General features: G+C 45.4%; 2 protein-coding genes across 2 annotated transcripts; both read left to right on the top strand.

Moving 5' to 3' along the window:
* Positions 1-31: 31 nt before the first annotated feature.
* Positions 32-11,744, top strand: LOC311507945 (uncharacterized protein; the record flags this gene model as incomplete). Its single annotated transcript, XM_084572493.1, has 11 exons — positions 32-74; positions 504-872; positions 1,207-3,096; positions 3,187-3,275; positions 3,383-3,441; positions 5,036-5,199; positions 7,447-7,612; positions 7,700-7,891; positions 9,862-10,083; positions 11,293-11,452; positions 11,564-11,744. 11 exons carry the CDS (start codon positions 32-34, stop codon positions 11,636-11,638), a joined length of 3,429 nt encoding a protein of 1,142 aa, XP_084428619.1. The 3' UTR covers positions 11,639-11,744.
* A 4,150-nt stretch (positions 11,745-15,894) lies between these two features.
* On the top strand, positions 15,895-19,721 carry actb1 (actin, beta 1). The gene is made up of 7 exons (XM_084566821.1): positions 15,895-15,972; positions 16,936-17,067; positions 17,173-17,412; positions 17,977-18,223; positions 18,323-18,514; positions 18,629-18,810; positions 19,043-19,721. The coding sequence occupies exons 2-7, from the start codon at positions 16,945-16,947 to the stop codon at positions 19,184-19,186; spliced, it is 1,128 nt and encodes a 375-aa protein (XP_084422947.1). The 5' UTR covers positions 15,895-15,972; positions 16,936-16,944; the 3' UTR covers positions 19,187-19,721.
* The last annotated feature ends 1,346 nt before the right edge of the window (positions 19,722-21,067 follow it).

Here is a 21,067-nt window from a genome sequence, read left to right as displayed (position 1 = left end):
TCTCTGACAGTGAGATGTCTGAGCGTTGGAAATGCGGCTCCACGTCTTTCTGTTGCTTTTTATCATCACAACAGGTAAGGAGGTGTGCCAGCGACACGCAGTGCTGTAGTTTTAGGTTTTTTTTAACTTGTGTTGTCTTTGTTCAAACATTGTACTCTGAATTATCCACATTTTTAACTTTTCAACTTATTTTTATTTCATTATCTGTAAATAAATCTGAGGTAGGTATCATAACCACAGCCCAAAAGAGCTGAGGAATGATTTCTGATTCATAAAACTTCATATCCATCAAATATTTCTTGTGTTTTTGTTTAGTTTTGTGTTTTTTGTTCCATTTATTCCACAGAAATCCCCCACTTCTGTTTTTTGAAAGCGAAAATACACTTTTGGATGAACTTGCCTCAACTTGTGCCCATAGATGTTTAACTGATCTGTACTTCAACACGGGGGGATTAAAGTCTACAATTCCCTCTCTTAGCAGCATCTTTTCTCTCTCTACTTAGATAAAACATTGGCCTCGTCGCACCAGCTCTGCGGTGGAGATGTCGCCCTGGACCAAGAGTCCCCTGGTCGCATCAGCCTCTCCCCGCCTGTACTGTTTATTGACACCAGCACCCCAGTGAGCCGACGGGCCTCGGCACCTCCAGTTTGCACTTGGACGATACGCATTCCTCAGGGGAGGACGGTACTTTTAAAGCTGGTATGGCTGGACGTTGGATCGAGCATATCTGTGCGATGTGTCTGGGACAGGGAGAGTCAGGTTTTGGAGAGAGGGCAGGCGGCTCTGCTCTCTTGCAGCGGCAGAAACAAAGCTGAAATCGCTTGGACTGGAGCGGGACCCTCCTCAGAGGCAGCCCAGCTGGCGTATTATGGTGAGAAAACATTCCTCAATTATCCCCAGTTTAATATATTGAGTCAGTGCGGCCCCGCTTGCGTGCAATTAGCCCGATCACGAGTTTGATCTAATAGTTGTAATGACATTTGGAGCAGGGTGAAAGGTATTTCTTGGTACAGCGTGTTGTTAAGGCGACACGCTGCGAAAATGGGTTGTTCAAAAATGCGCTGTGCGAATCTGTCCCTCGGAAAGTTCTTATCACCCTCTCTGTGTGTGCTGTGAGACGGAGCGATGTTATGTTGTTGTAGTTTCCACTCGGCCTGTCCTCACCCTGTCTCTCTCTGTTTTTGTGTTTGTTCCTGGTCGTGCAGTCCAGGAAGATGAGAGGAATTCCTCGGAGGGCCGACCGACACGCCGTCCAGACTGGGACCTCGTTCGTTGGTCCCAGACAGGAACCAGCTTTACGAGCGCCGCTCCCGTTGGTCAGGAGCTGGTTAGAGGTACAGATGGGGTCAGGGGTCGCCTCTACGAAGGTCTGGAGCCTCAGTCCGTGTCTGGTGCCTACTCGTCCTCCTCCTCCTCCTCCTCTCAGGACCAGGGCCTGCCGAACCCCACCTCACCCCAGCAGGGACTCCCTGTCGCTGGTGGAACTGATAGGGAAACTCTCCCTCTTCCTGAGGAAAAGCCAAACAATGGAGCGGATACATCTGCGGCGGCTCACCTCACAGATACACCGATGACTGCCAGAGAAGGAACACACCCATATTTTCGCCATGCTCTGACCACAGATACGGCGAACACAAGCAACGAGAACGCTCAGACGGCTCAGACAGACGCAACGGCCAGCAGCTCTAAAGCCTTGCGTGGGACAGATGTACAAAAATATAATCTCAGAGACGAACACGTAGCCACACAAACCGACCAGAGTGTGTCCGGCTCAAGCACTGAGCGGCCTTCCCGGACGACCTGGGAGAGTAAGACCATCCTGATCCCGCGTGGCAGAGCTGCTGGTGGGACACCTGGACATAAACATTTCTGGAGGAGCCAAAGAAGCACAGACACACTTGACTCTGATCTGACCTCCGCCACCACCTTTGGCCTTTCAAAAGCATCCACCAAACCTCCACAGCATGAATCAAGCAGCGCAGACACTGACACTGAACCCACTTCTTTGTCATCATCATCGTCTCCACAGGGCTCCGGCAGGACTCATTCGCCCACCACCCACGTCGCAGAGCTCAACGCTTCTGTTGGTACACGACCGGCTGCTTCAGTTCATCCAAACATAAGTCAGGGTGACTCATTTGTAACTAATGCTTCAGATGTCACTGCTCAGACGGCTGCGTTTCAGTTGTCCGCTAAGTCTGATGAGACGCTTCCGACGCCGGCTTCCACCTCACACCGTCACGCCACATCTCCTCAGAGCACACAGAGCGTCACACACTCCCCGCACACGTCCTCCACGTTCACACGCACGAGCGCCAAAGACAAACAAGCTTCTACGGAGAGCGCGCAAATGCGTTTCACGAGCGAGGACGCGACTGCTAACGGCGTCACCTCGCGGCGTGACGTTACCGCGGATGACGAGGGAACTCCGGGGTTCACCGGTTCTGTCTCCACACCCAGAGCAGCCCCCACGACGGGTGATGTCGTCCAAAACTCTGCAGCGACAGGAACCGCCAGAGAAACGTCAACACTCCCACGCGACGGCTCGCCCACAGATTCGTCAACTTCTGTTCCTCTGCTGTCGTCCGGCGCGTCCGTAGACTCATCTACGCCTTCGTACATGCTCCAAACACACACTCTGTTTCCTGATAGCTCGCACGGCACCGTTTCAACCTCCTCTGTCACTCAGCCCACCATGCAAACAACCACTGTGGACCACAAAACCACACTTGCATCCTCGCAAACATGGCACAAACCTCAGACGCAACGCCCTCTGCAGACTTCTACGGAGACATCCCCTACACACACACAGGCACACAGTACTATCACCACTCCTACTACACGTACTTCTGTGTTTTCGCTTACAACTATAAAATCTGGAGAGAAAGAGGACAAGGTCTGGCAGTGGTCTCCTAGCAGCACGACCGCTAACACTCCCACAAGTGGACCACCAAAGCCACCCCTACCCGGGACGACTGTACATCCCAGCCAGAAGGAGAATTTGACGCTCACACCTTCAGTTTTAACCTCCGCTTGGAGCTCCACAAAGAGTCCCACGTTCTACATTGTGCCAGACCAGCCTGCTGCCATCAGAGGTACTGACCTCATGTGTTATTTGTAGTTAAGTATCCAAATCAGGCGTCCCAGGCCTTTTTCTAATGCAGTCGATTGCTTGTTCTGTTCAGTGGAGTCGATTGAGTTGCTGCTGCAGATAGTTGTGGAAGAGTCCAGATCGGCTTTTACCGCCGGCCTAGAAGAAGACACTGCAGCCTGGGTGAGGGATTGTACACAAACAGCAGTTCATACAGCTGTATGATCGCACAGTACCTTTTAGGCTTCTGCGTGCTAGGTTTTTACCAACTAATCTCTTCCTGTTTTCAGGTGGAGCCGTACTTACAGAAGGCTCCAGGGTTCAGCAGGCTGCTGGGAGTCTGGAGCAGGTGAGGTGACACGGTATACAGACGGGACACAGTATGTTTCTAGGCCACAAGTAACCGAAGAAGTGACCATTCAGTTTTCCAAAAAAAAAAAGTACCTGGACGTTTCCGGATCCCTCAAAGATTCTCGTTCAGAACATGAACAATTCTTCTTCTGCGCATTTCTGAGGTTGTCCAGTATCTCTTAATCTCTTAAACAGCATGAGGATAGAACAGTATCTTGTTGCGTATGTCAAACTCAGTGGATAGGCATACATTTTTAGTAAAGATGTCGCTTCATGTCCTCACAGAGACACCACAGCCGTTGAAAATATAAAACTCTCACTAATGATGACATATTTAGCTTTTTGTTTTTATGTTTGAGAAAGGACGTACAGCCATCTGTATTGACAATCTTTTGAGGAAAAGAGGTGAAATAGGTTGGCGCAGTGGTGTAGTGGTCACTATTAAGGCCTCACGGCAAGAAGGTTCTGGGTTCAGGAAGGTTCTGGGCCTTTCTGTGCGGAGTTTGCATGTTCTCCCTGTGTCTGCGTGGGTTCTCTCCAGGTGCTCCAGCTTCCTCCCACCATCCAAAGACATGCTGGTTAGGTTAACTGGTGATTCTAAATTGGCCGTGAGTGTGAGTGTGAATGGTTGTCTGTCTCTCTGTGTTAGCCCTGAGATAGACTGGAGACCTGTCCATGACAGCTGGTATAGGCTCCAGCACGCTCCGCGACCCTTCAAAGGACAAGCGGTTACAGAAGATGACTGAATGATTGAAGTATTAAGTAGTATTAAGGCCTCACAGCAAGAAGGTTCTGGGTTCAGGAAGGTGCTGGACTTTTCTGTGCAGAGTGTGTATTGTTTCTCTGTGGTGTAGTGGGTTTTCTTCGGGTGCTCCTTCTTCCTCCCACAATCTGCAAAGATATGCTTGTTAGTGTTAATTCTAATTTGGCTGTAAGACATGGCGACGTGTCCAATGTGTACCTGACCTCTTGCCCAGAGATAGCCGGGATATGCTCCGTCCTCCCCGCAACCCTCTAGAGCAGGGGTGTTAAACTCATACATACAGCCCAATTTGATTTTAAGTGGGCCAGACCAGTAAGATAACAGCATAATAACCTATAAGAGACGGCAACTCGATCGAAAAAAAATTTCCATTTGTTTTAGTGAAGAATAGAAGAATGTTTATATTTTATAACTATCCTGTAAAAAAAAAAAAAAAAGATTTCTGAACAAAAATTAATGAAATTTCAGCATATTGCTGTCTGTTGTTTAGTCCTGGGTCTCAGTGTTGTGTTCTGTCCACTTCTCTTACTAAAACAGTGGACAAAGTAGTGCATGCCATTTTTGCACTTTGCAAATTCATGCTGCGGGCCAGATTAGACTCTCTGGCGGGCTGCTTTTGGCCCACGGGCCGTATGTTTGACACCTGTGCTCTAGTGGATAAGCGGTAAAAGATAATGGACGGAGAGGTGAAACACCTTCAGGACAGTGTTGTGAAACTACATCGTCAGGTGTTTCTTTTTCAAAACACTGAATATGATTGTATTAAAATGTTAATAAATGTTCGCCTAGCTACGGAAGATTTAATCTTGTTAATCTGCTCTTGATCCAGTGGCCATGCAGTGCAGAGTCTGGTGGAGTTTAAAACCAGCAAGGCTCTGCCGTGGCTCAGCACGTCAGGACCCACGTCGCTGTTGGAACGAACAGGACTGGCTCAGGCCGCCCGCGAGAGGAGGACGTTCAGATCGTCCAAGATCGCCAACATCACACTCGGAGGTGAGCCACCGTCGTCTTCGTACAGATAATTGACTTCTGTTTCACGTCGGCCTCTGTGTGTGTCCCTTCATGTATTAGCATCTCTTTACAATCGACTCCAAGAAAAGCCTAAAACATATTGTGGGGTTGGCGGTCTGCGACAGTGGTTTCAGTTACCTGAGAGTGAATTATCTTCTTAACCGTCTTATTTAATTAACCCGGCTGCAGGCAGACCCATGTTAACATCATAACTCAATTGAAGTGACTCGATTAAACCCTCAATCTAATCTTTAAAAAAAATTAGATTATGTCACCTGGCTCACTTTAAAATAAAACATTGTTACTGTGGCATTTAAGGCATCTTCTTCCTTTGAGTTGTGTTGTTGCCGCTGGGACAGATTCACCGTCCAGAATCTGTTCCTGGTTGTGAAGGACAAAGAGGTTCATTCGGACCCCGCAGACAGAGACTGGATTTCAAAGAATCCACACGCCCCGTCATCTGCGACGTATATAAATAATCCCATGTAGTTTTTACAGCAAAGAAATGTGCCATCGAGATACGTTTCTGTCCAGAGCAACACATCAGCGTGCCACATGTTCCACTGTTCCATGATCAGATGAACCGCTGCAGTTTATTTTAAGTCGTTTCTACGTGCTGCCAGCTACTAACTCAAATACTTAGGAACAGGGGAACTGGTGCTTTACATGATTATGTTCTTTTTATTCAATTTATAAAAATAGTTTTTTTTTTTATCTCTAACAAACTACATTCCAGGAGGAAATATCATCACTTTTTCCACCTTCAATTACTGGACAAGTCACATAAAATATAAAGAGGCACATGCTCCAAAGCTAGACCTGCAACACAAACAAACATGTGAAAGAAGAAAAGTCACCATATAGATTCTGTGTCCAGTTGGCGGCACAGTGGCGTGGTGGTTAGCACTGATGCCTCACAGCAAGAAGGTTCTGGGTTCGAATCCGTGGGCCAACTGGGTCCTTTCTGTGTGGAGTTTGCATGTTCTCCCTGTGTCTGCGTGTGTTCTCTCCGGGTACTCCAGCTTCCTCCCACCGTCCAAAGACATGCTGGTTAGGTTAATTGGTGATTCTAAATTGGCCGTAGGTGTGAATGTGAATGGTTGTCTGTCTCTCTGTCTTAGCCCTGCGATGGACTGGCGACCAGTCCAGGGTGTAACCATTCAACCATTTTGACATTTTTATTGTCATTTAAAACCAAGCAATGGCTTTAAAGGTGTCACTTTAATTGTGAACTCTCTTTTACAAACTAGACTATAAACTAAACTATGCCAAGAGTGGCTCTGGCTCAACCAAATACAAGGAGTATAGAAGAAAAGTCACCACATAGATTCTGAATATGTGTCCAGTTGGTCCAAATAATGTTTTGAAATGCTGCTTGGATGTTTTTTGACTGCTCTTCAAGGCTGAGACCGGCCAGTTAATGTCTGCAAAATCAGCAAGTTATCGGTTTAGGTGCAAAATTCTGTTTAAATTCTATATATTCAACCATTTTGACATTTCTATTATTGTTTTAAACCAAGCAAAGTGTCACTTTTAATTGTGATCTCTCTTTTACAAACTAGACTATAAACTAATATGTTAAGAGTAGCTCTGCCTCAACCAGATACAGTAGTATAACTCAGTTTAAACATTAATACCTCTGTGATAATGACCAATTGATGTGAGTACAAAATAGTCACTTTACAGTCACATTACAGCAGTAGTTCTCAACCTTTTTGGAGTCCTGGACCCCCTGCATATTTTTGATCGACCCTCAGGACCCCCACCAACCCCTAACAATGCAAACGGGCGCATGATCTCTTATTAAAATACAATGAATTACACTTATGAATTAGAGAAAAAAAGTAATGTTACCCTCTGTAGTTTAGGTAGATAAAGGTCTCAGTGATATTTGAATAAAATAATGCCATTTCTATAAATGTAATAGGATCTTTTTTAAAAGATATTTTATTTTAACGGACCCCTTGCAATTACACCACGGACCACTAGGGGTCCGCAGACCCCTGGTTGAAAATCTATGCATTACAGCACTGAGTAATGTTTTATGATCAGTACTTTTCCTTTATGACCTCTTTTTAAAGATTACACCTACAGTGGGTATGAACAGCCCTTGAGTGCCGGAGGAACTGAAGTTTAAAACAATTGTTTTCATTTTCTCATGAGACTCTTTGACGGTATTAAAAACAAAGAACAGCCCCGGCCTCATTCTTTGACTTGTCTCCTCTCCAGGTCTGCAGGGTGATGTGTGTCACTGGTTGCTGCAGTGTCCCTCCGGCTATAAATGTGTGTCCCCGCCTGTCGCTGCAAACTATAGCTGTTCCTCCGTCTGCCGCTTCGACTACTGCCACCACCACGGCATCTGCACACACCACCCAGGACAACTTCCAGTTTGCCGGTAAGAGAGCATAGAAAAGCGTCTCTCGCCGTTCGTCCGGGGGGAGATTTTGTGCTTGCGAGTGACTTTGTGTTTTTTGTGCGTTAGCTGCCTTGTAGGCGACGACTTCTGGTACATGGGTCAGAGGTGTGACATGAGGATGACTCGAGCCCGGCTCGTGGGCGCGTGCCTCGCCATCCTGGTCGTCATGGTGACGGTCATCGGCGTTCTGGCCTTTGTGGCGGTGCGGCGCTACCGGGCCATGCTGATCCAGGCCAAAGTAGACCAGACACGCAGCAGGTACGCACGCACGCACTTGGTGATACACAAAAATACAAGTAGCTCCACGGAAACATACACCGATCGGCCACAACATTAAAACCACTGACAGTTTAAATAATTTGAAACGCTTTAGGAACTAAAAAAAAACTTGAAGAACAGCACAAGGTGTTGACCTGGCCTCCAAATTCACTAGATCCCAAACTGATCAAGTATCTGTGGGATGATCCACAGAGGCCCCTACCCTCAACCCATAGGACCCAAAGGTCCCCCACTAACAACATCCTGTCTACAGACACCACAGGACACCCTCAGAAGGCCCATGTCCATTCTCTGATGAGTCACAACTGTTTTGGAGACACAAGGGAGACCTACACAATATTAGGAAGGTGGTCATAATGTTATGCTTGATCGTTGTATTTAGATATTTAGAAGATGATTAAGTAGAAAGAATGACATGTGTTTGTGACTGTGTTTGGTGAGGTAACTCCTTGAGCTTGGCGTATAAAACCTATAAAGTTGGCACTAACGGCAAAGAACTGATTCAAGAAGAGAAAAACTAGACACTGAGATGGAAGCACATACAGTAATCTCCACTAGGTGTCAGAGTCTGTCTGCCAAACCACACACCGAGGAGGGAGGCTGCACTGCAGACCGCTGGAAGGACTTGAGGCAGCCTGGCTGAATCTAAATGCAGGCGGCCCCCGACATGGTTACTGTCATCACATCACGTCTGTTATGGCACAGGGCCAGGAGATGATCAGACGTAACTCCTCACTCCTCCCGTATATATGTGTGTGTGAACTGTTTTCAGTGGCAGGCCTACGGGTTTCTTCTTACATCCACATTGTTGTGAACAATGGGTATTCTTCCAAGTGGAGAAATTCTGGAAACCTTGTGGATTTGGACTGTCCTCCGCCGCCAGTGTGCTGAAGTGCAGCCATTTGGATTGTGCTTCTTAAAGCTGTACCAGCCAGGATTTTTGTGTTTGTCGTCAAGAAAGAAATAGACACTGTTGTTCTGTCCTTCTGCCTAGATTAAATTAAATTAAATATTTGACGTGCATTTGAGCGTCTCCTTAAAGGAAGGACGCAAGATTAGGACTTGCATTCACAAAACTGAAGGGTAACTGGGTCGGTTAATAGAAACTCCTAAAAATAAGGGGTGTGCTGTTCTTATTCTTGGGTCTACGAAGCATTTCTGAACTAGAATTAGCAGCTTGGAGAGCAGTTAAGAGGAGTCTTTGCACAGCAAGTCCAACCCTCTACATAATTGTCTGCTCATGCATATTTTTGGAAAACGTGCAGCAGTACTAAACTTTCAGTATTTAATATTTTGGACGTTGAGTTCATAACACTTTCTAAACCTCCAGACGTGATGGTTTGACCAACTCTTCACTGTTAAAGCCGGCGCATCACACTGATAATATCTCAGATTACTAATAGAAATTAAAAGTTATCCAGACAGAATTGGTTGTGCAGAGAAAATGATTGAACAAATAAATAAATAAATAACTGTGTGCCTGCGTGCTAACACAGTGGTCATCTGTCACTGCGAGACATAGTGAGTTCATTCATGAAACATGATGTCATCCATGGCAACGGGGTCAGCTCCGCCCCTTCCCTTATCTTAGGAGTTCTTTGTCCTTTACTAAAGGTTGCTCTCTGCTGCAGCTCCATCAGTAACCTTTTAAGGGAAAATAATTACATGTCAGACACCTTATACTGCCATTTAGCATGACTTATAATATTATTTGTGCAGTCGCCATTCCCCAATTTGTCGTCTTATGACCACAGATTGTAGAAGGCATCCTTGAAATTGCACAAAACAAAACAAAAAAACATCTATGAGCATTATATAAGTTTATTAGCTTTAACCCAGGTCACATTGAAGTTAATATAATGAACGTTGTACCCTGTGGCTATTTATTTATGATTGCATATATGTGTGTGTGTGTGTGTGTGTGTGTGTGTGTGTGTGTGTGTGTGCAGTTATCGCAGGTTCAACCACTTCGACGAGCTGTCCGGTCGCTTCTGGTTGCGCTCGTGGGCGGGATCAGCCGACTCGCTGGACAATCCTGCCTTCACACGCTCCGATGAGTTGCTGCATCTGCGGGCGCTCGACCGCCCCTGCTGTTACCACGACGACACGCTGTCGCTGGCCTCCACCTGCCCCAGCCACGGGGCGCACATCAATACAATCTACCCCCACAGGTGCACGCACGCACGCACGCACGCACGCACTCTGCCCCCGCGCACGAACTTTCTGGGCGTTTGACGGTGACAGAGAGACAGAGTTCACGTGTTCGGTGATAATGAAGCCGGCGGCCCGGAGATTTCCACATTGAGCAGTTATGTGATGCAGAGGATCAATACCAAAAATGCAGTGCATGCTTTAGAGACAGGGCGTACTCTGATTCCCACCAGTCATTGCCAAACATGAAATGCATTGCATAAGAAGTAGAGCGCTGTAGATTCTTCAAAATATCCACAATATCCTCTCAAAGCAGCTTTACACAGTCGCCCCGAGCTAAATAGTTTGGAATAAGTTGTGACGGCAGAGTGAGACGAAAGCAGCCGACAAGTGCTCAGCACATGTGGGAACTCCTTCAGGGCGGCTGGAAAAACTCCAGCTGACCTCATGAAACTGGTTGAAGAAAAATAAAATGCAGAGTAGATACCAAAGCATGAAAAAGTGTCCGCTTTGAAGAAAGGCATCCATGGACTTAAAAAGCTTAATACATATTAAGTAAATGAATCTATACGTTAATATATATATAAAAAAAGTAAAGCTGACGAGTGACAGCTTGTTGACAACTTTGTCTGTCCACACAATTTGGAGCTAAATCAGTAGTGTAATCAGTTAGAAACTAAACATTAAAAGTTTTAAACAAGCTGAAAGAAACTAGGGATGCACTGAAAAATTTTAGTTTCGGCGATAAAAGTTGGAAAATTTTTGGCCGAAAAACCGAAAATGCGCTTTTGGGCCATTTTTGGCCGAAAATTGCTGCGGTTGTTGCTTTCTTCATCACAACATCCTGTTTCGGCCGTGTTGTTTCGGCGATAAATTTCCGGCCGAAAGTGGCCCCAAGGTGCATTTTCGTTTTTTTGGCCAAAAATTTTTCTAACTTTTATCGCCGAAACAACACGTGCAAGCAACAGCCGCAGCAATTTTGGGCCGAAAATGGCCCGAAAGTGCATTTTCGGCCAAAAATTTTCAAAACTAAGACACTAAAATGCTTCATAGATCTAAGTGGGGTGATAATCCAGTAGTGTTAGGAAAGAAATGCAGAATTTACTTTAAAAGGTAGGATTTATCGTCAAGCGTCTGCCTCAGCAAATAAACTTTTACATCCTTTTATACTCATTTGCATAAACTGTATAAAGATAATGTGTGTCTAAGCGATGCCTTTTTTCATCTAGCTCCCAGTATGGTTGGAGGGGAAGTGAGATGAGCATGGGGGATGGTGTGTTGGACTCAGGTAAGGCCAGTGACCTCTCTGTCTGCAGCTGGCCGGTGGAACCCATTCACTGGACTCCGTTCCCACTTCTGCAGCAGCTGGCCTCTCACAGGACGCCCACAGTGAGTGGTTTTTTTTTTTTTTTTTTTATGTGCTGTGTGAGTGTGAGAGAGAGAAAAAATAAAAATCTGGTTTCCTTATGTAATGTTGCGTTGTCCCCCTTGTGAAACTAGGTCAGGGTGTCACGACCACGTTCCTACTGCGAAGGCATGGAGCTGGTGGACCTGGGGAAGAGCTGGACAGCTTAACGCACCACACACACGATGAAGAGTCTCAATTGTTCTGACACTGGTATTTGAAGTTTGCATTGTAAAGCTCAAACCTACTTTTTTTGTGAATAAAATGTAAAAGGATGTTGGTATATTCTGAGGCTGTCTGAATGTTAAATATAAATCTGTGTCCACAAAAAAGAATCTATTAGCTCAGCGTGAAAGTGATTGTCATATAAGGTGAAGTTCTGCAAAAAAAAAAGGAACATCACATGGTTTTAAAAGTGAACAGGATGATTTGCATGAACCTTTCCTGTCCTGGTACAGTGATTTTCTGCAGCTGGTCAAAAAATAGTCCAACAAACAAATGGCAGAATTTTCTCTCCCCCCCCCCTCCCCTGCCATGCTAGCTGCTTCCCCATTTTTTGCCTGCTGCTGCTTAACCATGCCTGATAGGCAAATACCTCGAGGCCCGTAGGTTCACCCCGTGTCACTTTTCTGCTTGCTGGGGCCGAGAGACATTTTGAATCATTGCTAATCTTGTGATCCAGAGCTGCTGCCCTTTACCTTGACCTTTATTAGCGGCTAATAATTGTCTTCCCCTCTGAGCATGAATGGATCAAAAGAATCAGCCTTTTTGTTCCAGGCTGGATTTGTAGTGCGTCGTAGCTAAATGCTGCTTTTCTATGGGAGGTTTTGGACCGGAGAACCTTTTCATAGGTTACAGGAAGTACGTCGTATTTTTTGTGTGTGTGTGTCCGCCTTGTGGGAACTGTGTGTGATCATTTTCCCCTGGTTTTAAGACCTTTTTAGCTCCTGCTTCAGGGCAGGGACCTTTTGGTCGACCAGATGAAAGCTGCACTTTAACCCCAGTGTTAAGCAAAACAGAAAACAAGTAAATACTGGTTAAATGTTAGCCATGAAAGCAGAAGCTTTTAACGTTAGCCTTGAGCAGGGAACAAAACGCAGAGATCCGGACGGATAGTGAAGCCCGGGCTTTGCTGGACCTATTCGTGACTCTGTTTGTTATACAAAACTAAGTGAAATTCCTATTTGCCTCCAGCTAAGCGCCGCGACTTATTTGTGACGTATATGTAAAAAGGATTCCATGCCAGGCCGCCAGTCGGCTGTTATGTCACTTCAAGCGTTCCTGTCGGCGTCACGAAAGCAAACATGAAAAAGGCCCTCGGAGGTATGTAGTCCTTGGAGGAGCTCTCCTGCGAGCATCGTCACAGAACTGTTCATGTTCGCAAGGACCATTAATTATTAAGGGAGCGCTGTTCTGTTCTGAAGGGGTTATTTCTGTTCATGGATATCACTCCTCCCATATTATTTCAAACAGTAGTTGACTGATCATCCTTCTTTCTGATTCTGGTATGAGCCACACACCCCTCCTACCCCCAATGCTTGAAAAACCTGGAATGTGATGCCATAAATGACTGGGAACGACTGGCAGCGAGCGAAAACAGGCAAATATGCACATTGACCTTGCAGTGCACTCCTATAACAGTGATGTGAAACAAGAGAGTGATTGATTCGGGGAGGCAGGAAATGTGGCAAATAAAGGAAGGAGGGCTCATGGGTGTTTAAGGCAGAGAGAGAGAGAGAGAGAGTGAGTGGACAGGAGCTACCTGCTAGCTTCTTCCATATTTGGTCTTAGTCAGAGCCGAGAGCCAGGCCTGTGAGTTTTCTCTGACTGCGCGAGTGAGCAATGCAAGGGAGGGATATATGTGTGTGTGCTGTAATGCATGCGTGACTCAGGCGTGCAACCCTTTGAATTTTGAAATGGCTTGAAGAATGGCATGAGTGTCCACAGGAAACGCTGAGAAATTTCCACCAGGGAGGAGCCGGGTACAAAGTTTGAGAAAGGTGCAAATAAAAAAAAAAAATAACTAAAAGGCATACTCCCTTTGTGAACAAGAACCAAAACACACATTAGATGAAGAATACTTAGATCAAGGGGAATGGTGGCAAACAAACAACAGACGCAGCCTTAAAAAGGGAGATTCATTCATTTCCTCAGACTGGTCACATGACCTGAGCATTGCATTCTTCCCCCCATGTGACTTGCTCCAATATCTCCTTATATGGACGTCATCCAAAGGAACTCTTAAAGGGATGGTTGTCCTGCCCTGGGTCTATACTTGGTGTGTGTGTCTGTGTGTGTGTGTGTGTGTGCGCGCGTGCGTTTAGTGTCTGTCTAGAGGAGGATAATGCTGCTGTCTGAAAAGCCAATTCCCCTGAACAGCTCATCCACCACCCCCCCCCTCTCTCCACTGTAACGCTGTCCCTAGCTGCTCCACACACCTCTTATGATATATGACCATGTATGTTTGCAGGTCTGTGTGGTCACTTCCTCCGTCACATCTGCAGAAGCGAGGCTCCGTAAAAACCTACTTCCTGTCCCTTTTGGTGAACCGGCTCCCATATATCCTTATTAGGAACACGTTGAGCCAGCGAGAATTCCTAGTGTAAGTTTATGAGTCTTTGTCCGGTGCCCTTATTGAGTTAAAGCAGCAACCTGACCCTCCCACTCAGTCTCTGGTCAACTTATGAGATGAGCTTTGCAGAAAGTTTTTTTATTTTTTTCTCCACCTCCATCATAAACATTACATTTAAAGCAGCATTTTCAGATTACAAAAGCCATAACGCGGTATGCGGTATCTGGGCGTGCACGCCAACAGGTGTGTACACGCATGAGTCACAGTCCTGCGTAATAAATTCATTAGTAGTTTCATTATGGCAACAACAAATGTGGTAGGTATGCTCCGGAAATGACACACCTGTCTGTTGTGTCATTTTAAACAAGTCAGCTTTAATCAGCCCTCTGTCCTAATGCAGAACAAAGGAAGTGGTGAAAGATCACACATCCACAGCCTCCTGAGTTTTGCTCTAAACATACCTCAGCCTTGACCACATGTATCACTGTCAATCAGCACTGCATGCATGTGTGGTGTGTGTGTGTGTGTGTGTGTGTGTGTGGTATGCCGGGGCAGACGAGCCAGACAAGGTGTTAACAGCGCTGTCAGTGACCCCCGAGGTTGTTAGCGCCCCGTGGCCTGGCCTGGCTGGCACCATTAACCGGTGTACTGTATGTGATGAGTGAGAGAGATGAGGGGCTTGTTTAACGACGTATCGGTGTGATCCAGTTCTGATGCATTCACATATATATATATATCTGAATTAAACTTATTGTGGATTTGTATTAAATTAATTTTCCAATGCATAAAGACAAAACACAAGACAGGATATGAGTGGTCGGTGTAATTAGGATATCGAGGCCTCTTCCCAATGTAGATAGATGGATAGATAGATAGATAGATGGATGGATAGATAGATGGATAGATGGATAGATGGATAGATGATAGAAAGGTGGATAGATGGATGGATAGATAGATGATAGAAGGTTAAATGATAGATAGACGGATAGATGGATGGATGACAGATGGATAGATGATTGATGGATAGATGGATGATAGATAGATAGATAGATAGATAGATAGATAGATGGACGGACGGACGGACGGACGGACGGACGGACGGATAGATACAAGGTTAGATGATAGATAGATAGATAGATAGATAGATAGATAGATAGATAGATAGATAGATGGACGGACGGACGGACGGACGGACGGACGGATGGATGGATGGATAGATGGATAGATAGATAGATAGATAGATAGATAGATAGATAGATAGATGGACGGAAGGACGGAAGGACGGATAGATAGAAGGTTAGATGATAGATAGATAGATAGATAGATAGAGAGATACTTTATCCCTTAGGAAATTTGGATGAAGATTAAAACCATTTTACTGTACTCTGTATTCTTCTTGTGCAACGACACCAAACACTCAAACATTCACATTTCAACTTCTTTTCCACTCAAACTGAGTTTTGAAGCGTTATCACTTGTGACATGTGTTGCCCACTTGTGCATCACGCGTGTGCCTCATCATCATCATCCCTGCAGTCACAATAATGAAGAACTCCCCCATATAAAAAAATAAAAAATAAAATAAATTGCGTAATATTGAACTGATGGACTGGGACGAGGCCAGACTGATAACTCTGAGGTGAATATAGGTTTTTATGGCGCTTCATCATCATCATCTTCTTCGTCTTCCCTCCTGTCATGTCAGAGCGCAGAGCAGACATCTGCATGCGCCACACCCAGTGGATGCGGCGGGACCAATCAGAGGCCGCCGTGCGGAAAGTTCTCCTTTTATGGAGAGGGGCTGCAGCACGAGCGCGGATAAAGTCCTGCCGTTTATTGGCCTCCGTTGCAGTCAAGCTCAGACACTAAACCCTACCGGAGTGTAGAGATCAGCCTCAGTTCGCCTAAGCCGCTTAACCTCCCCTCACACAGGTAAGAAACAAAAAAAAATGAAGAATTACACCTTTTTTTTTTTTAGTCATATTTTAATCTCTTTTAAAAAAAAAATACTCCACCGAGCCGTTTTTTCTTTTTAGACTTATTTGAGACTTTTCATTAAGTTGGAGTGACCGTTATAGTTTCTGCTGTCCAGTAACTGTTGGATAATGTGTTGATATTTATATATTTATAAAACTGCGTTAAGCTGTTATCACTTAATCTGGCTAAGAAATCGGACTGCGTTTAAGAAAAAAATAAATAAATAAAAATTCTTGACCTTCTCGTTTACATGTAAGCATCTGCTTTGGCTCAGTCTGTGACAGATGGAGACGGATTCAAATTAAAAAAGACTAAACTGCAGCTATGAATTAATTTGAGAATCAAGTTGCATGTAATGAATGACAGAAGTTGGCTTTTCTTTTCTTTTTTTTTTGTTAGTATTTGTTAGTATATAACCTTGAAACTGATAGTCACGACATATGTGTGCACCTGATGACTGTGCATGACGGTGCGGATAGGAAGTTCACTTGTTAAAACTGCAGCTTCGAGGTCTGAGGTTTTGGTGGGGATGTGTGGATGGTTAACGCTGCGGCTGTGATGGTCCCGGTGAAGGGAGTGGTCGGGTGTCGGTGTCATTTGAGGTTTATACCGACACGCGGGGCGGCTTCCGGGCCGGTCCGCCGCTTGTCTCTAAGCTGCGCTCACTTTTGCCTTATATGGCCATGGCCAGACCCAGGGAGTGAGAGAGAGAGAGAGAAACAGCCTTTTGTGTTTTCTGAGCTCTGGATCTTGGACGGGAACTGGCGCCACTGCGACATCCAGCGTCCGGTCTCCATAATGGCAAAGCTTTAAGCCCGGCTGATGTTTGCCAGATGTTTATGCCTCGCTGTCACTGAGCATCAGTTTTGAATATTCTGCTCATTCTCATCCCTCCTCTCCCCTTTTTTTTCTGTGCAGAAAAAAAAAATGGAAGACGAAATTGCCGCCCTGGTTGTTGACAATGGATCTGGTATGTGCAAAGCTGGCTTTGCAGGAGACGATGCCCCACGTGCTGTGTTCCCCTCCATTGTTGGACGCCCCAGGCATCAGGTATAGTTCTCAACATACAAAGAGCTCCAGCAAAACATTTAAGTTAACATATATATATATTTTTTTTTTAATGATTTGTAATCGCACTTCTCTTTTTCTTCCCAGGGTGTCATGGTCGGCATGGGCCAGAAAGACAGCTATGTCGGTGATGAGGCACAGAGCAAAAGGGGAATCCTGACCCTCAAGTACCCCATCGAGCACGGCATTGTCACCAACTGGGACGACATGGAGAAGATCTGGCATCACACCTTCTACAACGAGCTGAGAGTCGCCCCCGAGGAGCACCCCGTCCTGCTCACAGAGGCCCCCCTGAACCCCAAGGCCAACAGGGAGAAGATGACCCAGGTAACGACGCCCGACACTCTTGACAAACCCCTCTGAATCAGGGAACCTATACTGCTGGATCTTACAACGGGAAACTGTGTGGCCACTCGGGCACTTCTCCTCCTCCTCCTCCTGCTCAATCTATCCGTTTCCTCCTGCTCCTTCAACCTCCAGGTTTCCTCTGCCCTGACCTGATCTTTACAACTCTGCGGATGCTTCAGGTTTCTATCTTGCTGTACTGTGATGCATCAGGAATGACTAGTGGCAGCATGGGCACCGCTGTTTTTTTCGAATTAGACTTGCTAAATTAGATGGCAAGCGTCCAACTACACTGATGCGTGTGTGTGTGTGCATGACGCAATAGCTAGTAGATAAGGTTGCTGCACTGCAACTTGTACTTTCAACATGACCAAACTTGCGTAATGTGTGGTAGTATGGCGTTCATTCTCAAAACCTACAAGTGTGCTGTTCTTTCCTTATGACTGTACTAACCGTTACTAGCCTACCTCAGGTTACCTTGACTCACTGATTCAGTGACTCATCTCACACCTCTCCCCCCCATCTCTCTTTCTCTCTCTTCTCTAGATTATGTTCGAGACCTTCAACACCCCCGCCATGTACGTGGCCATCCAGGCTGTGCTGTCCCTGTACGCCTCTGGTCGTACCACTGGTATCGTCATGGACTCCGGTGATGGTGTGACCCACACGGTGCCCATCTATGAAGGCTACGCTCTGCCCCACGCCATCCTTAGGTTGGACCTGGCTGGCAGGGACCTCACAGACTACCTCATGAAAATCCTGACCGAGAGGGGCTACAGCTTCACCACCACCGGTGAGCGCACGGTCACTCGCTTAAAAAAAAAAAAAAAAAGTTTAATGTCTGAGACTTGGAAATAAACTGACGGTTAAATCTATTTTTCTTGACCAACAGCCGAGCGTGAGATCGTGCGTGACATTAAGGAGAAGCTGTGTTACGTTGCACTGGACTTTGAGCAGGAGATGGGAACTGCTGCCTCCTCTTCATCCCTGGAGAAGAGCTACGAGCTGCCTGACGGACAGGTCATCACCATTGGAAATGAGAGGTTCCGTTGCCCCGAGGCCCTCTTCCAGCCCTCTTTCCTTGGTAAGTAACATCAGGGAAATCCTTTTTTCTTTTTTTCTTTTTTCTTTGAGTTTAACAGATTTTGTAGATGAGATCTGAGAAAGACGAAGCCTTACATGTTGCACCTTTTCACAGGTATGGAGTCCTGCGGCATCCATGAAACCACCTTCAACAGCATCATGAAGTGTGATGTGGACATCCGTAAGGACCTGTACGCCAACACTGTGCTGTCTGGAGGTACCACCATGTACCCCGGCATCGCTGACCGCATGCAGAAGGAGATCACTGCCCTGGCACCCACCACCATGAAGATCAAGGTAAAACTCTCATCCTCCTCCAAGCAATGATGCAAAAATGTTCCAGAAAGCTCTTTGCCTCTACTGCCCCTCAGTGGACAAACATGTTCATTGCAGGAACACATTTTATATTGTTGAACCTCTTGCTTCTAGTGTTTAACTAACTATAGACTTAATAAATATTTATGCATTTTATAAAAACGTAGTTTGACTTTGGTATTAATGCCGCTACTTTTCATCTTGCTCCTTGCAGATCATTGCTCCCCCAGAGAGGAAGTACTCCGTATGGATCGGTGGCTCCATCCTGGCTTCCCTGTCCACCTTCCAGCAGATGTGGATCAGCAAGCAGGAGTACGACGAGTCTGGCCCCAGCATCGTCCACAGGAAGTGCTTCTAAACAGACTCTGTCCCCACCCACCAAAAACACACACTGCTACAAATCCAAACGACCGGCTCTGCATACACGTCTACACCAACACACTGGTGTGTGCTGAGCCCACAACACCTCTTCCCATTTCCCTCATCACTCTGGCTATGGCACCATGCCCCCTGATGGGGAGAAACTCTGCAGGAAGTACGGAGCATCCCAGGCGGTGTGAATGTTTGAGGAACATGATGTCCATTGTCGTGTTTGTGTAGGTCATTCCAGATGTCTTTGTTCACCACCTTATTTGCCTCTATGAAGGTTTATTCTCTGGCGGGCCCACTGCCCAACAGACCTGTAGTATTGCTTATTATGTAAATTATGTAATCTGAAACTTGTTTTGTTTTTGTACTTTCGGCCTTAAACGATACTTGGTCCAGTTTGTTTTTGTCATCATGCAAAAGACAAAGCTTCTGCCTTGTATTGAGGTGTATGAAGGTTTGTGCATGGGGCTTCAGGCCTCTGGTGTACACAACAACCCAATAAAGCGCACATGTCTGAGATTCCAGTCTGACTGCTTGGTCTTCATTCTTCTTCGTCACATGAAAAGAACCTTATAGCTGCATCCTACTGCACTTTAATAGAGCTTTACACTTAAATAAAAAAGCACAAGAACAACTTTTAAGTATGAGAGTTTTTGTCACTGTAGGAAAAGCACTGATTGACTTCAATCTAGCTGCTATGTGCTCATTACTTCACTGTCATTACTTACTGGGTTATTTGAATAGAATGGAGCCATTGTTATCTGACACCTGTCTGCCATGTAAGGTCAAATTCTGCTCTAAATTTAAACTCAACACAATGTTATGTCATTTAAATATAAACGGCAAAAGACTCTCACGTCTGCCTATTGTCGAACTACACAAGTTCCACAGACTGGGGTGGAAATACCTATTGTTGAAAACATGTCAACACTGGAAACTATGAACTGGCATAATTCAACCAGACTGCTCTTAGAGGAGAGACACTGTAAACTGTGGAGTGATCAACTAATTAAATGTGGGAAATTCCCGCATATTAAGCTTCTCTAACTTTTTAAAATTATAACCATATATAAATTCATGTTTCTGTATCTGTAGAAAGATTTCTTTTAATACTGTGGCTCCCTCTGCTGGTGAATTTTAATCCAGTAACTTGGAGCATTTCGTATCATTATATTCTGCACAGTCTGTGTTATTTCCCCAGTAATTAAATGCAAGTTTCCCATGTTTTGTGAACATTTGACTTTGAATAAACACGCTTTTTTTTCTGCCACCAGTCATAGAAGAACTTGTTTAACTGTATAGTAGTCAGCACTTCTTTAAAAAACAGATTAATCCTGTAACAGATGTTCTCCACATACTGGCATATAATTGTTTTTGTTTTTTTGGGTAGTTTATGAATAAATTTAGACAAGCAAGTCAATTACGAAACTACACATGTACTTTGTAGCGGCTTGCTGATGTATTAAATGGTGGTTTAACAAACTGATCCGCAAGGCCAGTGATGTTGTCGGGGTGGAGTTGGACTCTTTGAACACAGTATCAGAGAGGAGGATGCTGGCAAGAGTGGAGACCACCCTGGACAACACATCTCACCCACTCCACAACACACTGGTCAGTCTAAGGAGTACCTTTAGTAACAGACTCATTCTACCCAAATGCACCACAGAACGCCACAGGAGGTCATTCCTGCCTGTGGCCATCAAACTTTATAACTCCTCCCGCTGAGTGTTGGTCACTCTTAACACCGTTAACGCTTCAGACGCTGTTAATTTATTTGTGAATACTTGTGCAATATTGTTTCTTTTACTTTAAATGCATCTTACTTTATTCTTTTATATATTTTTGTACTACTTTTATTCTATTGTATTTG

The sequence above is a fragment of the Chelon labrosus genome (genome assembly GCF_963514085.1).
Source record: "Chelon labrosus genome assembly, chromosome: 2".
NCBI classification, from domain to species: domain Eukaryota; kingdom Metazoa; phylum Chordata; class Actinopteri; order Mugiliformes; family Mugilidae; genus Chelon; species Chelon labrosus.
The sequence above is the reverse complement of the archived record's forward strand: the minus strand, read 5'-3'. Positions and strand labels throughout refer to the sequence as shown.